Raw genomic sequence first — 21,862 nt, 5'->3', positions numbered from 1 at the left:
ATGAAAAGGCTTGAATGAAATGCCTTTTCAACTCCGTGCTGAAGTTCTGCCTCTCAACCTGCATTGAAATTCCACTAGAGAGAGTTACCATGGGGAACCCATCAGATGATGCAGTTATCATCAGGGGAGAGGTGAAGGTTGATTGGCAAGGATGAACCCATTATCAATCACCAACCTAAAAGTCACTCTTAACACTGACTGGCAGTAAACAGTTCTTAGAACTGTGCCTGGCACATAGTAAGTGATCAGTTAACCATATGTTATGCTATCTTATGCAAATGCCATTTATCGCCCACTCAGAGGGCTTTGTTCAGCCCTGGAAGGGCACTGATGCAGCCTGGTTGCCGATCTCTGGGTGCTTGTTGGAGGGAATCTCTGAGCTTTGCTGAAAGGAAAGCACTGAATAGTGTCAATGAATGACCACGGGACTTGGAGTTTGGCCAAGAGGGTGGAGGGTGGGTGCTTATGACAGGAGCTGGTCCAGGCTGCGGCCTCTGGGATGACTGTGCAGTTCCTCCATGCCCACGGGGGCCACTGCTGTCCCCCAGCCAAAGCCCACCAAGGGGAAGATGCGCATCCACTGCCTGGAGAACGTGGACAAGGCTCTCCAGTTCCTCAAGGAGCAGCGTGTGCACCTGGAGAACATGGGCTCCCATGACGTTGTAGACGGCAACCACCGCCTGGTCCTGGGCCTCATCTGGACCATCATCCTCCGCTTCCAGGTAGGTTCCTGGGGGGCAGAGGAAGTCGAGGGAGCCCTCAAGGCTGCACAGGGCCTGGGAATCTTCTAAAATGGTGAACAAAGTGGGGATGTTAGCGCACATTCGGGGAGTCTGTAAATCTGCCATGTGGGACAGTGCTTGTATCACCCCAAATCGTTGAAGCTAAGGGGGAGCTGCTCACTCAGTAGTATAGTCTTTTCAGGGAGAAGATAGAAATTAATTGGTAGCTGGGTTGATATCTGGCTGGAAGATTAGCTTTTTAGCCTCCTCCCCCTACATATGTAACTTCTTGGTTTTTGAAATAATTAGATTCAGAAATTGCAAAAATTGTATAGAGGATCCATGTGTATATTTTCCAGTTAGAAACTTTTCTCTTCTCACCCTGAAATTCAAAGTCCAGATAATTTGTAAGGAAATTTAGAAAGGGGAAGGGGAGGAAAACAGGGGGACAGAAAGAACCTTGCCCGAGGAGGTGAGGGCAGGAGAAAGAAGACAGCATACAACTCGCGGACTGAAGACCTCAACCAAGTGGTCCTGGATGTCCGATCTCACTCTCCATGGATGCGTAAAATTGAACAACAATAGTAGCAGAGTTGGGGAGAATGGAAAGGCAAGAGGAGCTGCTAATGAAAGTGCAGTACTCACCAGCATTCATGTTGTTCCACAGCCTCAAGGGGCATTGCACGTCCAGAGGAGGAATCGGGGCATCTCGTCACTGATTCTCCACATTCTATTAGTTATCCAATTACAGCTGTCTCATCCCTGCGCCATTTTGGCTGACGGAGGCAGGGAAACAGGCTGCTGGGGCCCAGGGCCTCAGGGTGTGGTGTTGCTGTGGGGCTGGCAGCTACAGCAGAGGGATGAGGGGGGGAGCCTCCCAGGGACAGCAGGAAGGCACAGATCCAGATGCGAATTCTCGTCAAATCTCTCTTGTTCTCCTACCTTCAGATTCAGGACATTGTTGTCCCAACTCAGGAAGGTCGTGAAACAGCCAAGGATGCGTTGCTGTTGTGGTGTCAGATGAAGACGGCAGGGTATGCCCTGGGAACCAGCTGTCAGCACGTCCCCCACCAGCCCCTTGCTCCCCACAAGCACTGCCATCCCCAGAGGGACACTAGATATCATCATCCAGAACTACAGCCGCCTGCCTGTAATGGATGCGAAGTCTGTGCTGAGCTGATTCTTTGAGGCCGGGAATACAGGATTCTTTTCCAAAGCTGCCTGCAGGCAGACTGGGGGGTCTGTGTGGTGTTCACATCTGATGGGGGAGCCTCTGTGTGTGGCTTAGCTGCTGCCCCCACTTGGTGACCTGGCTCAAGAAAGGACAGTTCCATTTCTTTCCTAGTATATTGGCCCTCAGTTTGTACACTTGTTTGGGACTACAAAAAATCTAATTCTTAGCTCTTACTGTTTCTCTTGGATGCAGCTACCCTCATGTCAATGTCACCAACTTTACCTCCAGCTGGAAGGATGGCTTGGCCTTTAATGCCCTGATACATAAGCACCGGTAAGAGGGAGGGGACAGCCATGGGGACTGACTGAGACAGCCTCCCTGGGAATATTTGGACACATTGCACTTAACATGGAGTCACAGAAATGTGACCTCCGCTGTTCCTTCTCCTCTCCCCTTCAGCACTCCACAGCACCCCCACTTTCCTTAAATCGCAGCGTGTCTGCCACCCACTTCCCCCATGTGCCAAGGCTCACACCTGCCCCCTCTCCTCTGCTCCCGTCTCTTCCTTTCACTCCTCTTGCCCGACCAACTCCCTGCCTCTGCACAGTGTCTGCTTCATGCTAGGGCTGCCCTGCTGGTGGGGATGCTGTGGCCACTCCCTTTTCACAGTCCAGCTTTGTCCCCAGGCCCGACCTGATCGACTTTGATAAGCTGAAGGACTCCAATGCCCGGCACAACCTGGAGCACGCATTTGATGTGGCTGAGCGCCAGCTGGGCATCATCCCGCTCCTCGACCCCGAAGGTGAGCCACACCCACCCCTGCCAGCCTTTGCTGCAGCAATGAGGGATGCACTCGCTGTGCTAGAGGAGCTCAGCCACAGGACTTCTGTAGGCCGGCCCAGGTGCTGGGCAAGCTGTGGGCACAGGGAGGGGCAGTGGCCGGGCCAGGCTCTGCTCTGGGCCTGCTTCTCTGCTCCATGCTGGTTCCCATGCCTGCCTGGTCTGTTTGGAGATGGACTTTGGATCTTTCTTCTTTTCTTCTTTTGTAATTTGTGGTTCTAAAATGGATTTCATCACATTCTTCCATTCTTGCTCTGTTGGTTGTCACCTTGTGCCTGTAGCTGAACTTCAAGCTGGAGGAATGGGGGATAAATCCTCTAAGCCTGACTTTCCTGGCTTCCAGTTTGGTCCTGAGAGTACACCCTTTTCCCTAACAGATGTCTTTACGGAAAACCCTGATGAGAAATCCATCATCACCTATGTGGTGGCGTTTTACCACTACTTCTCCAAGATGAAGGTGCTGGCAGTGGAGGGCAAGCGTGTCGGCAAGGTACAAGCTGTTTTGGAACCAAGGTGTCACCCTTCCCCTGTCTGCCAGATCCACACAGAGTGGCCCCCTTTCCAACCTAAGAAAGGGTGAAGAGTACAGCTCCCCTACCCCCTAACTTCCTCTAAAGCTGCCCTTGGCAGCATTGATGGCTCCTGAGCTGAATTCCAAAGCAGGTTGATGGTCTGTCCTGAAAGGTACCACAGGCGGCTGCTCTGTGCCTGGCGTCCACCTGGTCCACCTGAGATGCATATCTCATGAACATCCCTACAGGAACCCTCCAGGCTTTTATGTGGTTTGTTTATTGTGATCGCCGACCTCTTAGGCACCCACAGTATACCAGAAACTCACCCATCGGTAGAGACCCTCATGCCAGATTCCTCTCCTCTGCTAGATAGATCCTTAGCTCCTAAAGAATAGGTACCATTTCTCATTCATCTCTGTGCCTCGTGTTTAGTAAAGACAATGGCTGGCGGCCCTTGACTCCTCATGAACATTTAAAAATAAACAAAACCCTGGCCCCCAAGTGGCTGGCATCCTGGCACAGCAAGCTTACCAGTCTTCTCTCGCACTGGGGAGGGGAGCTGCTCCCAATCCCTAACAGGCCAGCTCGCTGCCGATTGGCAAGAGGAGGGCTTCACCCACTTCCCGTCCACTCCTGCTGCCCTACCAACAGTCTTGGGCTCAGGGAACAAACCCAGCCTAGAGCACTCCGGGGCTTAGGAGGTGGGAGCCCCATTTCAGGGCACCTTGATGGTGGTCCTCATTGGTATCCTCAATGGTGGCATTGCCCTTCTGATGAGAATAAGTAAGAAGGTGATTCCTTAGGTTATTGACCATGCCATTGAGACTGAGAAGATGATTGAAAAGTACAGCGGGCTAGCCTCGGACCTGCTCACCTGGATCGAGCAGACCATCACTGTTCTGAACAGCCGCAAGTTTGCCAACTCACTGACGGGCGTCCAGCAGCAGCTGCAGGCCTTCAGCACCTACCGCACTGTGGAGAAGCCACCCAAGTAAGGGCCTTGGAACACGGGAGGGTGGTCCTCAGTGGCTGGGAAACTGACCACCAAAAGGTAGAGCCAGGTCCTGGGCCTTATGAAGTACATCTACGAGGCACATGCTCAAGATTAGAGAGCTGCACATGTATCACCTGCCTCGTGCCCCTCTTCACCACTCTCCTCCCAAGCCACCAGCTTAGAGGAAACCAGCATTGATGAGAAACCTCGATTCACGACCAAAGACAGTGGTTCCTCCCAGATCCCTGAGGAGGAGCAGGAAGGAAATCATAGGCTTCTGAGTCTCTTTGAATAATCCAGGCTGAAAAGCTCCTCTCTGGTCTGCCACTGAGCTGTGGGCTTGTTTTCTGATGAGATGACCTCTGTGCTCTCAGCCCCTGAGCTCTCTGCATGGGGTCTTATGGATCATCAAGTTCATCCTTCTTTTCCTCTCCCATCTGTCACTGCTCAGCAACAGAGCACTTAGCCTGCTTCTCAGGAACTCTGCCCTACCCTAGTGCGTGCAGAGCGTGTGTGCATATGCTTACACACATGTGCATGCAAACAACCGTGCACACACATGCATACCTGCGTACACACAACCATCCATACACACAACTGTGCACCCATGAACATGCATGCACACACAACCATACACACACAACCGTGCACTCATACACATACACATAACTATACATGCATTTGTGCGTGCACACACAACTATGCACCCATGCACATACATATGCACACACAACCACATGTGCAAACGCACATACATATGTACAACCACGCATGTGCACACGCACACACACACAAACATGCACACATACACACAGGGCGTTCCAGCTTATCTGCCATTAGCTTGTCCAGCTCCTTTGAAACAGGCTTCTAGCTCATTGGTGGTACCTTCTGCTCTGCTATTCCCCCCTACCCTCCACACTCTCCATTCGTGACTCTGAAATGGGGAAAGGTGAAATGCTGACTCTAGGATATACTATAAACAAGTATCTGGTTTCTGGTCTGACACCAACCCATTTCTGAAGCCCTAAATCCAATACAGTTAGCATCCCCTATGAGTCTACCAGTCACTGCACACAGGGGTGTTATCTCTTGGCTGTGTAGACAGTGCTTCATGGCCACAGTTCTCTTAAGTGCCTGTGAGCACTGAGATCCATTAGACTGGGCTCAGGGTGGGGACATTGCATATAGCTGATCCTTGACTGCCAGGTCAAGGATGCAGAAATGGGGGGACACTTGGGTACATGCAGAAATGTGGAAGTACCTGATACCTGCAGCCTGTACCCCACATGCTAGACAGCAATCCTGCTGCCAATTCTTGTCTCCTACACCTACAATCCTCTCAGAGCCCAGCCTTTCCTGCCTTCTGGGAAGCATCTGGCCTGTAGGACTTGCCAGGAGATCTGGCTCATTAGGACCTGGGTGAAAGCTGTTTTCAGTGTAGTATGCTCTCCCACGGAAAATGCTGCTTCTGGGGTTTTATTGACTCACTCAATAAGAAACTGACCAGAGAGCTGATAAGAAGCCCTCATCACTTGCAGAACAAAGAAGGTTTTTTTGTTTTTTTTGTTTTTTTGTATTGATCAGTAAAACTTGATATTTACAGGAATTACCAGAATACCTCAGCTTCCCATGTAGAAGCAAATGATAAATGCTATGGTGGCCATTGTGTTTCCTTTGGTTTATATTGTAAAGACCCAAACCCCTATTAGATCTTAGCTGGTGAGAAGGATAGATGTTTTAACAGGTAAGCAGACCTATAGATTCTCTTTAGTTTTTCTGTGTTTTTAAGGGAAATATGCTTTGCTATCTAAGCTTCAAGATGCCACAGTTCCGTATTGACTTCAGCAAAAAAAATTGGCCATGAGATATGAGATTAATACCAGTCTTCCTACCTCTGTTTTCTTGACAGGTTTCAAGAGAAGGGGAATCTAGAAGTTCTACTTTTTACCATCCAGTCCCGGATGAGAGCCAACAATCAGAAAGTGTACACACCCCACGATGGGAAACTAGTGTCTGACATCAACAGGGTACCACAGCATTTTCCATTATGCATTGATGGTGGATTGATTGAATTCCTGATAAGGACACAGTGAATGGTCATTGGACCAGATTAAACCAAGCCACTTTCTTTGGTGTTATTAATCCACATGTTGACTATTTGGGGGAGTTATCTGAACCTGGTTCTGAGGGGTCAGACTCTACTCTTCCACCCTCCTTTAATCCCCCTGTTCAGATGCCCTGAGTCCCTGAGTCCTTTTTTTTTTTTTGGAGACAGGGTCTCACTCTTCCACCCAGGTGGCAGTGCAGTGGCACAATCACAGCTCACTGCAGCCTCACCCTCCCGGGCTCAAGTGAAGCTCCCACCTCAGCCTCAGTAGGTGGGACTACAGGCGTGCACCACCACACCCAGCTAAATTTTGTATTTTTTATAGAGACAGAGTCTGGCAATGTTGCCTAGGCTGGTTTTGAACTGGGCTCAAACAATCCTTCCATCTTGGCCTCCCAAAGTGCTGAGATTACACATGTGAGCCACCACACCCAGCCTCCTAGTCCATTTTTTTTGGAGTCAGTTTTATAGCCTGTCCTCTGTAGAACCTTGAGTTTGTCTTTGAAGATGGAATATTAACTACTTATAACCAAAGGAAAATGCCTATGACATTTCAGAGGTTTGGAGGCTTACCACCACCTGGCAGTTCATATTGAACGGAGGTAGCCATTAGTCAATAAGAACTTACTGAGCATAGCCAGGCACGGTGGCTTAAGCCTGTAATCCTAACACTTTTGGAAGCCGAGGCAGGCGGATCACGAGGTCAGGAGCTCGAGACCATCCTGGCTAACATGGTGAAACCCCGTCTCTACTAAAAATACAAAAAATTTAGCCGGGCATGGTGGCGGGCACCTGTAGTCCCATCTACTCGGGAGGCTGAGGCAGGAGAATGGTGTGAACCCGGGAGGCGGAGCTTGTGGAGAGCTGAGATTGTGCCACTGCACTCCAGCCTGGGCAACAGAGTGAGACTCTGTCTCAAAAAAAAAAAAAAAAAAAAAAAGAACTTACTGAGCATTCAGAGAAGTGAAAAACATTATTTTGGGCCAAGAGTCTGAGGCAGGTTTAGGGGAAGAGGGAAGTGAGACTCATGAGCAGTGCCCCCTGAATCTTTCATGCGTCCAGACATGAAAGCCAAAAGGCTTTTAGTGATCTTTAATCTGTTACCACATCACCCAAGAGCATCAGGTTGTACCTCAATTCCAGAAATCACTCAGTGTTGGGTTAAAGAGGTGGAGCCCCCAAACTGAGGCATTTCTCCTGTACCCCAAGAATTCTCATTCCACCCTTTGTGCAGGCCTGGGAAAGCCTGGAGGAAGCTGAGTATCGGCGGGAGCTGGCCTTGAGAAATGAGCTCATTCGGCAGGAGAAGCTAGAGCAACTGGCCCGGCGCTTTGACCGGAAGGCTGCAATGAGAGAGACCTGGCTCAATGAAAACCAGCGCCTCGTGGCCCAGGTAATGAGGGACATGCTTTGGGTGACAGGAGAGGGGACATTCTTCAGAGCCCCCAGCTTTTGGCTGGGCTGGAGTCCAAGCTGGCTTCTCACAGCCTCTCCTTGTGCCTTGCATCCCAGCTCCCCCATGATCTGGTGGATCAAGATTTGCATCTGGGGAGGAGCTCTCCAGGATTTATTAAATCTCATTTTTAGGAAAGAGCCTTGGAGTCTAGAACTGGCTGCTGAAGTTGTCTTTTGTGGGCTTGTAGTGTCAACTACAGCTGGGATTTGAGTTGATGTTAAATCGTGGTTCTTGGGGGATATGGTAAAATCACAGATTGCACCTTGTCTGTGTCGGGCATGCCTTTTGGACTCTGGCCTCTGGTGCTGTGACATAATTCTAGCTAAGAATGGACCCCAGGGCTGATTCTTCATCAGAGCACCTGTTCCCTCTCACTTAAAACTTGGAATCAAATTAGATTCTTTCCAAAAAGGGGCAATGAGTATTCTGAGAGCACTGGAGAGTGTATGCGCACCCCAGAGAGCGTGTGAATAAACCATCTGTTTGCTGGTGCATGGTTTCTGAGTGAGAAGCAGCCCCTTCCTGCCCCAAATCCAACAAGTCCACTCAAGGCAGGGTGGGGAGTGCCAGCAGGCCACCAAGGGGCTCCATTAGTAACACACAGGCTGCATCTCCCACACGGGTGGCACAGGGAGTAAAATCACGAACTTGTCGCCGGGCGCGGTGGCTCACGCCTGTAATCCCAGCACTTTGGGAGGCAGAGGCGGGCGGATCACCTGAGGTCGGGAGTTCGAGACCAGCCTGACCAACATGGAGAACCCCCGTCTCTACTAAAAATACAAAATTGGCCGGGTGTGGTGGCACATGCCTATAATCCCAGCTATTAGGGAGGCTGAGGCAGGAGAATTGCTTGAACCTGGGAGGTGGAGGTTGCGGTGAGCTGTGATCGTGCCATTGCACTCCAGCCTGGGCAAACAAGAGTGAAACTCCATCTAAAAAAAAAAAACAACAAACCATGAACTTCTCTTAGAGGCTCTTGTAAGACATTACTTTTTGGAATTTGGGTCTGATAAGACAGCTGCGAAAGGAAGGCGAAGTTCTTGGGAATGTGCTTTCCCATCTAGCACTGGTTCTGAAGGGACCCGCCCTTTCCCTGCATTTGGGGATGAGCCCCGGGGTGTCTCACTGAGCTGCCTGTTTTTCTCCCGTGGGGCAGGATAACTTCGGGTATGACTTGGCAGCTGTGGAGGCTGCCAAGAAGAAGCACGAGGCCATCGAGACTGACACGGCTGCCTACGAGGAGCGGGTGAGAGCCCTGGAGGACCTGGCTCAGGAGCTGGAGAAGGAGAACTACCATGACCAGAAGCGCATCACGGCCCGCAAGGACAATATCCTGCGCCTGTGGAGCTACCTGCAGGAGCTGCTGCGGTCCCGGCGCCAGAGGCTTGAGACCACCCTGGCACTGCAGAAGCTCTTCCAGGACATGCTGCACAGCATTGACTGGATGGATGAGATCAAGGTGGGCCCTGGGGGCCACCTCCTGCCATGCCCTGCAGCACTCACGTTGGGTCTCAGGGGCCCTGCAGTTAGCATAGGCTTCCTTAGACACCTCCCAGCCAGTCATATATCTGAGTCAAAATAGAGAAACTGAGGCAGCAGTGTCTAGCTGCACTTGCCTCTGTGCCTCTTGGTCCACTCTGCTCCAGCAGGTGATACCAGCCCAGGTCCATGGTACCCTGGTGATTGAGAAATCTTGGGTTTGTGGCAGCACCGGTGCCAACCTGCAGGGCCTTGAAGAGACATACATTAATCAGGAACCTGGAGAATCAGGCTCTTAGTAATTACAATTTGACTCTGGTTAGAATCCAGACCTCCCAGCGTAAGGGCAACCTCTCCTCTCTCTCTGCCGTAGTGAGTCTCAACTGAGGACACACATCAGACTGCCCCTGGAGCTTTGTGAAAATACACATGGCCAGGCCCCAACCCTGAGATCGATGCAGTAGATGAGTGTGGGCCTTGAGCATCTGTAAGATGTTCCATGGATGATGCTGATGGGCACCTCCAGTAGACACTCCCCCTCTGGAGCTTCTTCCATCATCAGCAGCAGCCCTTTTCTGGCTGCATTAGGCTCACCCTTGCTCAGACACCAGGGACATGCCCTTTGCAGGGGTCTTTTCTCCTAATGTGTAGGTCTCTTCGTTTCTCCTCATTTCCTTTCTGCTGTTCTCTTTGCCAGGCTCACCTCTTGTCTGCCGAGTTTGGGAAGCACTTGTTGGAGGTTGAAGACCTGCTACAGAAGCACAAGTTGATGGAAGCTGACATTGCCATCCAAGGGGACAAAGTGAAGGCCATCACTGCAGCCACCCTGAAGTTCACTGAGGGGAAAGGTGAGACCAAGTCTGTCTCCCCTGTTAAGGCTTCTGATGCCAGAGCCTCATCCTCTGGCCTAACACCCCAACTTGGATAAATCTCCTGGAACCAACTTTAAAGTTCTGTTTCTTTCATCAAATAATGATCCGAGAAAGAAGCTTGAGGGACAGTCAAACTCTCTAGAGAGCCGACCACTGCTTCCATAACCTATAATCACCAAGGAGCCATCATCTGTCCTTCATTCTCCTTGCTAGTTCAAGTCATGGCTGAGACAATTTAGGTTTCCAGATTCTTGTTTTAAATAAGAGACCTCACTGCCTCTTTCAAGAATGACCTTGAAAATTTTTTTAAATTAATTTAAAAAATAATTTTATGTTGTACATTTCTATTAAGAACTAACCCCACTTTTTATCTTCCTTAACCCTGAAGTTCAGTGGGAAATAATTATAAAGAATCTGTCTGCCCTCTGAGCAACTGGGACCCCCCTGCACCCAACCCCAAAGCCCCAGTGTCATGGCAGCTTCAGGTTTGTGTAGTTCCAACCTGACAGCTTATCTGAAGCGTGCCCATAAATGAAGCCCATTCCCCACTTTGTCCTCCTTCCCCCTATTTCTTCCAGGGTACCAGCCTTGTGACCCCCAGGTCATCCAGGACCGCATCAGCCACCTGGAGCAGTGCTTTGAGGAGCTGAGCAACATGGCAGCTGGGCGGAAGGCCCAACTGGAGCAGTCTAAACGACTCTGGAAGTTCTTCTGGGAGATGAATGAGGCCGAGAGCTGGATCAAGGAGAAGGAGCAGATCTATTCTTCCCTGGACTGTGGCAAAGACCTGACCAGTGTGCTCATCCTACAGCGCAAGCACAAGGCTTTTGAGGACGAGCTCCGTGGGCTGGATGCCCACCTGGAGCAGATCTTCCAGGAGGCTCATGACATGGTTGCGCGCAAGCAGTTTGGGCACCCGCAGATCGAGGCCCGCATCAAGGAGGTGTCGGCTCAGTGGGACCAGCTGAAGGAGCTGGCTGCCTTCCGCAAGAAGAACCTCCAGGATGCTGAGAACTTTTTCCAGTTCCAGGGCGATGCGGATGACCTGAAGGTTTGGCTGCAAGACGCCCACCGGCTGCTCTCTGGTGAAGATGTAGGGCAGGACGAAGGGGCCACGCGGGCCCTGGGGAAAAAGCACAAGGACTTCCTGGAGGAGCTGGAGGAGAGCCGTGGGGTGATGGAGCACCTGGAGCAGCAGGCCCAGGGATTCCCCGAAGAGTTTCGGGATTCCCCAGACGTGACCCATCGGCTGCAGGCCCTGCGGGAGCTCTACCAACAGGTGGTGGCCCAGGCAGACCTGCGTCAACAGAGGCTGCAGGAAGCCCTGGACCTGTACACGGTGTTTGGGGAGACAGATGCCTGCGAGCTGTGGATGGGCGAGAAGGAGAAGTGGCTGGCCGAGATGGAAATGCCAGACACCCTGGAGGACCTGGAGGTGGTGCAGCACAGGTCAGAGTTAACTCATCTTTTCCTCACCTCCCTGCACCCAGGTCTGGGCACCATCTCCCACCTAGTTTGGTAATAGTCTCTGGATCAGCAAAGGTCTCTTTGAGAGGCCCTGGGATGCCCTTTGTTGCAAAGTCCAGGCATTGGGAGTCACAAGTTCTATTCTGGCTCTGTGGTCTGGAGTACTTCACCCACTGGGGCCTTGCGTTCCTCAAACAAAGGGAATTTCTCTAGTCCAGTTATTCAGTTACTTTTCAGCGATAGCAGTCTTTGCTCAGATGAATTGTGTATGGAACCCCTAGGTCACACAGAGGAAAAATGGAGCTACTCTGGAGAAGGAGGTTGAGAGGCCAGGACTCTGCCAGCTCTAGCCTTTCGTGGCAGTCCCTAAGCCAGGGGACTCTGAGGGGCCACAGAGAGAGTTTGCAAACCCCCTGTCTGCAAGGCCACTTTCACCCCTGGTATTCTGATTTCATCAGTACCCCAGATGGTGAGGCACGCCCCAGTCTGTGAGGCATCTCCACAGCCGAAGCACAGAATTCAGGGAGTCAGGAGGAGGAGAGGCCACTCTCTGGAGCAGTGCCAAGGTGGTGCTGCACTGATGCTGGAGAATCCTGGGCTCTTACCCTTGAAGGATCGGCCTTCAGAACCACAAATTCCCCCCAACCACCACCCCAGCAGCTTTTCCTTATCTTACCCAGGAATGGAGCACCTGACTGGAAAGGGTAGCTTTCGGATCAAGATGTCAAGGCATTGGACTCAGAGTCCAAAAGCAACAGCCAGAATAGTGGAGGCCTGGAAGGTGGCCCTTGTGACAATTGACATCCCCCACACAAATATACAGTAACCTCTCTTCAGCCCTCCCTCCCCTTCATATGTCTCTGTTGAGCCAGAAGCCTGTGTAGGAAGTAACTGACTCTCTCAAGGCCTGTTCCAGGCAATGCTAACTCACAAAATCAAACCTACGAACCAGAAAGGAGGGCCAGCATATCTGTCTTCTTCCTCCTGCCTCACCTGAACAAACGGTTTAGGCAGTGGAAGGAGAAAGCAAGAGCTACATGTTCTGAAGACTGGGGGTGCCACTGGCAAGGAAGTGTCTGCTGCTGCCTCACTCATCCTCATTTCCCTCTGCCCCTATCAGGTTCGACATCCTGGACCAGGAGATGAAGACTTTGATGACTCAGATTGATGGTGTGAACCTCGCTGCCAACAGCTTGGTAGAGAGTGGCCACCCACGCAGTGGGGAGGTGAAGCAGTACCAGGACCATCTAAACACCAGGTGGGGTGTGGGTAGGGCATGGGGCGGGGGGCATTGTCTCTCGACATCTGACACACTTCTGGGGGCCAGGCCCAAAATTTAGGCCACCTACTATGCACCAACACTTCTGTACCCTCATCATTCCTGTTTTTTTGTTTTTGTTTGTTTGTTTGTTTTTGAGACAGAGCCTCACTCTTTTACCCAGGCTGGAGTGCAGTGGTGTGATCTCAGCTCACTGCAACTTCCACCTCCCAGGTTCAAGCTATTCGTGTGCCTCAGCCTCCCAAGTAGCTGGGATTACAGGCGCGCAGTACCATTCCTGGCTAGTTTTTGTATTTTTAGTAGAGACGGGGTTTCACCACGTTGGCCAGGCTGCTCTCATTCCTGGCCTCAAGCGATCTGCCCACCTGGGCCTCCCAAAGTGCTGGGATTACAGGCATGAGCCACCGCCCCCCCACCAACATTCCTGTCTGTCTCAGCCATGATTCCTTCCCAGTAGTACTGGAGTTGTAGCAGCAAGGAGGAATGATCGAGGTGTGAACAGCCCAGGGAGGGAGAGAAACGAGTCCTGGGAGGCTCGAATGCTGTGCCTGGGGAGGGCAGGTGTGTGTATGTGTGATGGAGGGCACGTCCCAAGTGTGCCCAAACTCAGAATCAGGCCATATGCTTCTCATGCTATATTTCCCCGGACATTCTTGGGCAGAGAAAATTGCTTTCTGAGAGCTCTTAAGTACTGTCCATAAAAAAATGCTCCAGCCTGTGCCAAATGCAGTATTGATAATGAGGCTGGCTTGAATGAAGAGGAGAATTAGCAGGGAGCCTTAAGTAAGCTTTGTGGCCAGAACAAAAAACAGGCCCCGAGGAGCCTTTAGAGAGGGGGTGCTTTCAGTGTGGGGTGAAATTGCCCACGAGTTCCTAGAGGATCTTTGAGGACACAGCAAACGCCTGCATTCCCTGTCTTTACCCTGGGCCCTGCACATGCAATGCCACGTGTTCACCACCTCCCCACTACCCTGGCCCCTTCCCCACACTTGTGCCCCACAGTAGAGCCTTGCTGTGCCTGAGGCAATCTGGGAGGTGGGCCTGGAGAAGACTCCATTGTAAAGAAAGGGATCAGCACAGTGGAGACTTCACTGGGGGGTTAAGGGGAGGCAGCGATGACCAGAATTCTTTAGAGCCACTAGAATGGGATGATTGTCTTAGCAGCCCAAGCTGGAGAGTGTGGTTCAGGAGATTCCTTTGTCAATCTGATGTTTTACAAAGGAAGAGAATACCTCTTCCCTCTTCTTTTGCCTTGTAGGTCATGAGTTTGTGTGTGTTGGTGGGCAGGAGGTGGTAGAGATTATTGCAATTGCTGCATAATTGAGGAAAGTAGAGCAGGTCTAAACCAGAGAAACTTCCTGAGAGGAAGAACTCATCAGCTCAACAATGAACTATAGTCTGAGAATGTTGATCTTTACAGACCCCTAAAACAGGCCCCATCCCCAAGTGATAAATATCCAGGTACCTGCCATCCTTAAGTGAGAAAAAAACCTGAGGGATGAAATTAAATTAAATTTGAGAGTTGAAAGGGACCTGAGAAGTCACCCAGTCTAGCCAGCGATGGGGAACTCACTCCCTCACCCTGCAGCCTGTCTCATTTTTGGGCAACTCTTTTTGGTTAAAAAATTTGCTCTTCCATTGAGTGGAAATCTGCCTCCTTGAAATGTGTACCTATTGATTCTGGCTCTGCCCTTGAGAGAGATCAGACTTACCCTGGTTCCTCTTCCGTGTATAGTTCTTCAGTTATTTTTCAGAACAATGCCCATTCTACACCTCCACCCCCAGAGTCGTCTTGTGCCTCTGCAGTGCTTTTCCTCAGGGTGCATTCTCCCTACCTCTACATTATTCCAAATCCTGTCTCTGCCTGGGCCCATCCAAGCCACTTGCTTTCCAGTTTTCCAGATGAAAAGCCATCTTTTCCTCCTTTGTACTGGTTTTGAGCTTCACATCCTATCTTATATTCTAATTATTTTTGTCCCCAAGGACTTTCCTACTAGACTATGTAAGCAAATGAAGACCTGTGTCTATTTACATTGCCCAAGGGCTTTGCACACCAAACACATTTTTGAGGTTCCTCCTGTTTGGAATATTACTTTCCTAGCTTTGCCCTTGGCTTACTCTTTTTATTCAGGTCTCAGCTCAAATGTCAGCTGATTGGTATGACCCCCACTGACCACCCCATTGAAAGCAGCACATCCTTCCTCTCGCTGACCCCTTTGGCCTCTATATTGTTACCTTCTTTTATTTTTTCTTTGCACTTATCACCACTTGATGGATTATAGACTTGTTTATGTCTCTAACTACTTGAATGAAAGCAAGGACTTTGCATTATTCTTTATTAATTAATTAATTAATTTTTTATAGAGACAGAATCTCACTCCATTGCCCAGGCTGGAGTGCAGTGGTGCAATTTTGGCTCACTGCAGCCTCAGCCTCCCAGGCTCAAGTGATTCTCCCACCTCAGTCTCCTGAGTAACTAGTGCTACAGATGCACACTACTATACCCAGCTAATTTTTTGGTTTTTTGTAGAGATGAGGTCTCACTATATTGCCTAGGCTGGTCCTGAACTCCTGGGCTCAAGTGATCATCCAGCCTCAGCTTCCCAAATTGCTGTGATTGACAGGTGTGAGCCACTGCACCCAGCCTGCATAGTTCTTTCCATATCCCTAGTACCTAGATCAGTGTATGCCACAAGGCACCTGAGAGTTGCTTGATAAATGCTTAGTACATGAGTGAACTGGGAAAAAACTAAAATTTTTCTGCCAAGCTTCTGTGTGAGTCATTCAAACACTTGATGAATGTGTGATCATCTTTTGCCATCTGCATATTCCAGCTGAAGAAAAACCTGGCCCAGGACCAAACCTGAACTCTCTATGTCACCTGACCAGTGCTAACTAGAGTGGCTCTATCAACTTCCTGCATCTCAAAGACAGTGCAGTGGCAGGGGCAAGTGTAGGTTTTGGAAGCACACTAGACCCAAACTCCAGTGCATCTTTGTGTGGCCTCCACCCAATGGCTACAGCGGGGCCGCTCCAGGAAAGGCCTGGAAAATCACTATGGCGCCTCTTGCCTGGGGACACAGCCAGACCCTCTCCCAGGAACACTTCCCTGTTGATTCCAGGGGTTTCAAACAAACGTGGAGAAAACCCCTTGATTTCCCAGCCTCAGAGCACCATCTGTGTGCCAGACAGGCACAGAATTCCCAGAGCAGGGGGTCTTCATGGTCTAGGATGGGAGCCGAGAAATCTGCAGGCTGTCTGTCCTCCCTCGTATCCCTGGTCTCTCCCAGCCTGTCTCTTACATCTCTCTGCAGACCTTTCAAATCACACTGGCTGCTGTTGTCACACCTTGGGAATGCACAACAGCGCCCTCTGCCTAGTCCATCTGCTAGTCCCTCAGCTTCCATCCCCGGAGGCAGGGGACAAAGATGAATGAGAGACTTGGTCCCATCCTTTAATTGGTCACTCCAGTGGAGGCACTGGGGGTGTGTTCACTGACTGGGGCTTTGTGTCCAGTGATGGGTTGTGTGGAGGTGACGTGAGCGACTGTCACCCCGTTGCTCCTTCCAGCTCCCTTAGTCCTCCTCTCTGCCTGGTAGGTGCTGTGTACATGAAACTTTATGCTATGTTATTTGTGAGCTTGTCTGAATATTTCTCTAAATCGTACACCCCACAGGGCAAGGCCTAATTATGTCTGTATTCTCCCACAGGCCAACAAAATGCCTTATACCCCTCTGGGTGTTCAAGAAAGATGGGTTCAATTAGAGAATGAGCATTCAGCCTGCGTATTACAGTGATGCAGAATGAGTGAACCTAGGCCCAAGGGTAGTGTCCCTAGTGGTCTGGCCCGGCTGATGGGCAGCTCTTTGAAAGAGGTTTATTGTGTACTGCAGACTGACCCCAGGCCCCCAGGCATCCACCAGACCTTAGCACATTTCCGTGTTTCATAGCACCACTGTGCTCGAAGGTTAAGATTATGTTAGTCTTTTAAATTATCATCACAGCTTATTCCTCCTCATTCTCTTCTTCCTTCTCCTCTTATTCATCTTCTTTTTCACCAGGGCATCTTTTCTCTTAGATCCAAGGTGATCTTTTTCAGGCCCTAGGAGACTTTGCATGTGGCCTTGGGCGTTTACATGGTTCCTCTAGGGCAGCTGGCGACCCTATGTCCTGAAGCATTCTTGAAGTTAATGTGAGCCTTTTAATTACTTTGATATTTCATAAACTCTGGGGAAATTGTATATTTGCCTGAAATCCAACTACATGCATAGCCTTTGCTTTCATGTTCCTTTACTTATGGTTGGAATCACATCACTAATTGCCCCCTGCTGATCAAAAGATCTGATTGACAGTGATATATGTCTTGAGTTAAAATTGGATAAGTGAATTTTGCTCACCCACGCTTTGTTAGGTAGATTTTGTTTTTCTTTTTATCATACAAAGTCTGTGCGGGGAGATTGCGAGAAATGTGGGAAGGGGTCAGGGTCTCCTATGGGAAGAGTTAAGGGAGAAGGTGTCTCTCTCCTCCGGGCTGTGTCCCCATCCGGCAGGTGGCAGGCATTCCAGACCCTGGTGTCAAAGCGGCGGGAGGCTGTGGACTCAGCCCTCCGAGTGCACAACTACTGCGTGGATTGTGAGGAGACCAGCAAGTGGATCACGGACAAGACAAAGGTAGTGGAGTCCACAAAAGACCTGGGGCGGGACCTGGCAGGTGTCATCGCCATCCAGCGGAAGTTGTCAGGGCTGGAGCGTGACGTGGCCGCCATCCAGGCCCGTGTGGATGCCCTGGAGCGTGAGTCCCAGCAGCTGATGGACTCGCACCCTGAGCAGAAGGAGGACATTGGTCAGCGGCAAAAACACTTGGAGGAGCTGTGGCAGGGCCTGCAGCAAGCCCTGCGGGGCCAGGAGGACTTGCTGGGGGAAGTCAGCCAGCTGCAGGCCTTCCTGCAGGATCTGGATGACTTCCAGGCCTGGCTCTCCATCACCCAGAAGGCTGTGGCCTCCGAGGACATGCCCGAATCCCTCCCAGAGGCCGAGCAGCTCCTGCAGCAGCATGCAGGTATCAAGGATGAGATTGATGGGCACCAAGACAGCTACCAGCGTGTTAAGGAGTCTGGGGAGAAAGTGATCCAAGGCCAGACGGACCCAGAGTATCTGCTTCTGGGCCAGCGGCTGGAAGGCCTGGATACTGGCTGGGATGCCCTGGGCAGGATGTGGGAGAGCCGCAGCCACACCCTCGCTCAGTGCCTTGGCTTCCAGGAGTTCCAGAAAGATGCCAAGCAGGCCGAAGCCATCCTCAGCAACCAGGTAGAGAGGCATTCAGGGCTGGGCCAGGTGGGTCTCTCAGGGCAGTAGCTCTTGTGGTGAGTCCACAAATGTGCTGAAAGGCTCAGGGACCTCATGACTCTTGTCTTGTACTCTGTATTCACTCATGGGGGAAATCTTTGTTTCTCATTAGGTGCCTTTTCCAGCCCTATGCCTTGTTCCTGGGTCTATCAGAGGCTAGAGAAGCGCATTTTGCCCTGGGTGGTTAGTCTTCCATGTGGCTTTAGGCACACTGTTTATTGGTGCCCCTGGGGTAGGAGTGGGGGCAAGACCTGGGGAGTAGCACCTCCTCCCTGCTCATTCAGGGGGCTCATTCTGACTGTGGCCTGTGTGGCTGCACGTGGTGCTCCCACTTGGTAGGTGTGCTCATCACCTCCTCCATGTGTCTTCATGCCTTGTCTGGAAACTTGCTCCAACAGGAATACACTCTGGCTCACTTGGAGCCCCCAGACTCCCTGGAAGCTGCAGAGGTTGGGATCCGGAAGTTTGAGGATTTCTTGGGGTCTATGGAGAACAACCGGGATAAGGTCTTGAGTCCTGTGGACTCTGGAAACAAGCTGGTAGCTGAGGGAAACCTGTACTCAGACAAGATCAAGGAGAAGGTGCAGCTGATTGAGGACAGGTACTCCCGGGCCCCAGGGCCACGAGGCCCCCAGAGCCACAGAGGGGTAGTGGTGCCATGCGAGGACCCCAAGCTTGGCACTATTGTGACTAGGCCTTTGGCTTCCTTTCCAGGCACAGGAAGAACAATGAGAAGGCCGAGGAGGCCTCTGTCCTCCTGAGAGACAACCTGGAGCTACAGAACTTCCTCCAGAACTGCCAGGAGGTGAGGCTCCAGCAAGGAGCAGCTGCTTTCCTGGAGATTCCTTTCTAGAAGCAGAGTGCCCTCAAGGGGGGAAGTCCATAGGGATCCTTTCTAGCCCACGAGCTGTGGGATTCCATGAGCGGGGACCTCTAGGTACTTAACTGGGTCATCCTCTAGAATCTTCAGTTGCACTTTTTTTTTTTCCAAATCTGAAAAGTCATCCTTAACTTGTCAAGTCTAGGCCAGAGTTTCTTAAGAGTAGTCTAGGGACAGTCTATTTTAGAATCACCTAAGACCCAGTCTGGGCCAGCTTCAAGGATGTGTGACCTATGTCACACCCTGTGCTTAGCTTAGAAGGGTCCTGGGCTCAGTTTAATGCTCTACTCTTGCCATCTTGAAATTCTTCATGCTTTTAAACAACTCCATTTTGTACTGGGCCCTGCAAATTATGGAGCCAGCCCTGGTCCTAGTTAAAGCAGACCCCTGGGTCTCACTCAGGCCAGATGAATCAGAACTTTAAGGGGTGAGACAGAGAAAGAACATTTTAAACAAACCTACCAGTTGGAAAACTGCTGGCTAGGAAGGTCCTTGCTCAACCTGGGGCCAGCTGTACAAGGAAGGTCTTTAATCCGCCTTCCCAGGTCCCTTCATTGACAGTACTTTCTATGTGGAATGGGGTTTTCCTTGACTTCTTTCTTGTCATACTTCTTTTCTGTCAGCCCAGGCAACTTTATTTTCATCAACCTCTGTCCTTGGCTTCTTCCTCAAATAACATTTTTTTCCTGTGTTTATCAAGGATCTCTCACCAAACTGCCAAAGGATGGATTTATCCATCCATCCAGTAAATACTCTTTGGGTTCCTAGAATATGCTAGGCCCTGTCGTAGGTCCTCGAAATATGGAGAGAAGAGTAAAGTATCCCTGGTCTCACACCATACACACTCCAGTGGGGAAGATGCACCTGTGCCCACATTTTAGCCCTGGCCTGTCATGGGTAAAGTTGCCTGTGCTGGTCCAGAGGGATCCAGAACTGCAGATGAGTTCTCTTCTGTGCTTGCACTTCCTCCCCATGGGCTTCTCCTTCTGCAGCCAGGGATGGGCAGCAGGTTCTGCCCTGCCAAAGAAATATACTCAGGGACAGTCAGCCCACTCTTTATGCACACAGCTCACTCTTTGGATCAACGACAAGCTGCTGACATCTCAGGATGTCTCCTACGATGAAGCACGAAACCTTCACAATAAATGGCTGAAGCACCAGGCGTTTGTGGCAGAGCTGGCTTCCCATGAAGGGTGGCTAGAGAACATTGATGCGGTAAGTAAAGTGAGTGGGTGGTGGAGGGCACTCTGCTCAGATAGGCTTGCCTGGATGGGGCTTCACCCAAGGTGTGGACACTGTCCTAAAGCTTGCTTACAGTACAGAACGTGGCAGCGAACAACCTTTCTAAATAGTAGTTAAACCTTCAGAGGTCCTGATATAGTCAGTCTTAGTACACCTGGTCAGAATCAGTGCCTCTTCTGGGTCACCTGAATCTAGGAACAGCCCAGGACACTGAGGACATCTAGTTAGAGCTTCAGTGTCCAGTGCCAGGACAGCAGTTGTTAATGTTTGCTTTCCATTGCCCTCACTAGGGCTCCGGCACTGTCCTGCACAGGGCTGGAGGAATAGGCAAGATGATCAGAATGGTCCAGGGGAGCCATTAATCCTCATCATTTGTATGGGCAGAACCACTGGGGAGTGGTCGTTTCCACTCCTTGCAGATGGTGAACTAAGGGACCCCTCTGTAGAGAGTTTGCCCAGTGGACAAGTCCAAATGTGGCTGGAATTAGATGTGGAAATCACTACCTTTGCTCCTGTCTACCATGGCTGTCCATGAAAAAGCAGCCCTAGGATCAGACTGATTTCTTAACCTCCCTGTGCCTCAGTTTCTTCCTCTATGAAATGAGAGTAATAATAGGACCTTTCCAGTGGAGTTGGGAGCACTAAATACTTAAAGACAAATGAAACATTTAGCATAGTACTTGGCAATTATGAGACACTCAATAAATAGTAACTTTTAGGCCAGGCACTGTGGCTCACGGCTGTAATCCCAGCACTTTGGGAGGCCGAGGTGGGCAGATCACTTGAGGTCAGGAGTTCAAGAACAGCCTAGCCAACATGGCGAAATCCCATCTCTACTAAAAATACAAAAATTAGCTGGGTATGGTTGCATATGCCTGTAATCCCAGCTACTCAGGAGGCTGAGACACAAAAGGGTTTAAACTGGCGGGAAGAGGTTGCAGTAAGCCAAGATTACGCCACTACACTCCAGCCTGGGCAACAGAGAGAGACTCTGTCTCCGAAAAAAATTAACTATTATTACTGATATAGATTCCTAAGTCCAATTTATATCACACTGTGCCCACCCAAAAATGATACATCTATGCAGATGAAAACCAGACAAGGCAACTTCAGTAACCAAAGGAGGTCAGTGAAGGTTAGTGCACAACCTCGGGAACTCACGGGGCAGTTTCTGCATTGGCTGTACTTGGATGGGTCTGGAATGCTTTTTCTTGCAGCAGCTGACCCTTGTCTGCAGCTCCCGTGCTGCAGTCTCCCCCAGCGCTGCTCTCCCTGCCCGGCTTCCCCTACCAGCAGTGTCTAACCCTTTGAATATGAGGACTTTTTCCTTGTCTGTGGTGGTGCATATCATGAAAATTATGCACAGACTTTTTTTTTTCACTCATCAGCTATTGTGTTAATGTATTTTATGTGTGTCCCAAGACAATTCTTCTTCCAATGTGTCCCAGGGAAGCCAAAAGGTTGGACACCCCTGCTAATGCTGGGGATTCAG

The 21,862-nt window shown here is 50.6% G+C and overlaps 1 protein-coding gene across 1 annotated transcript in view; it reads left to right on the top strand.

Annotated features, from left to right (window-relative positions):
• The window catches only part of SPTB (spectrin beta, erythrocytic), a 79,220-nt gene that overhangs the window by 20,587 nt on the left and 36,771 nt on the right, over nt 1–21,862 (top strand). The window contains exons 3-18 of the mRNA XM_025392131.1: nt 549–722; nt 1,671–1,756; nt 2,149–2,229; nt 2,583–2,698; nt 3,114–3,226; nt 4,052–4,239; nt 6,152–6,269; nt 7,584–7,742; nt 8,962–9,264; nt 9,982–10,132; nt 10,735–11,605; nt 12,744–12,881; nt 17,453–18,209; nt 18,647–18,849; nt 18,963–19,053; nt 20,197–20,343. Of these exons, the coding sequence (XP_025247916.1) occupies nt 549–722; nt 1,671–1,756; nt 2,149–2,229; nt 2,583–2,698; nt 3,114–3,226; nt 4,052–4,239; nt 6,152–6,269; nt 7,584–7,742; nt 8,962–9,264; nt 9,982–10,132; nt 10,735–11,605; nt 12,744–12,881; nt 17,453–18,209; nt 18,647–18,849; nt 18,963–19,053; nt 20,197–20,343 (3,696 nt within the window). The remainder of the gene's footprint in view (nt 1–548; nt 723–1,670; nt 1,757–2,148; nt 2,230–2,582; nt 2,699–3,113; nt 3,227–4,051; nt 4,240–6,151; nt 6,270–7,583; nt 7,743–8,961; nt 9,265–9,981; nt 10,133–10,734; nt 11,606–12,743; nt 12,882–17,452; nt 18,210–18,646; nt 18,850–18,962; nt 19,054–20,196; nt 20,344–21,862) is intronic.

Source organism: Theropithecus gelada, chromosome 7b, assembly GCF_003255815.1.
Source record: "Theropithecus gelada isolate Dixy chromosome 7b, Tgel_1.0, whole genome shotgun sequence".
NCBI lineage: Eukaryota > Metazoa > Chordata > Mammalia > Primates > Cercopithecidae > Theropithecus > Theropithecus gelada.
Note: the sequence above shows the minus strand (reverse complement) of the source record. Positions and strands in the feature narration are given on the sequence as shown.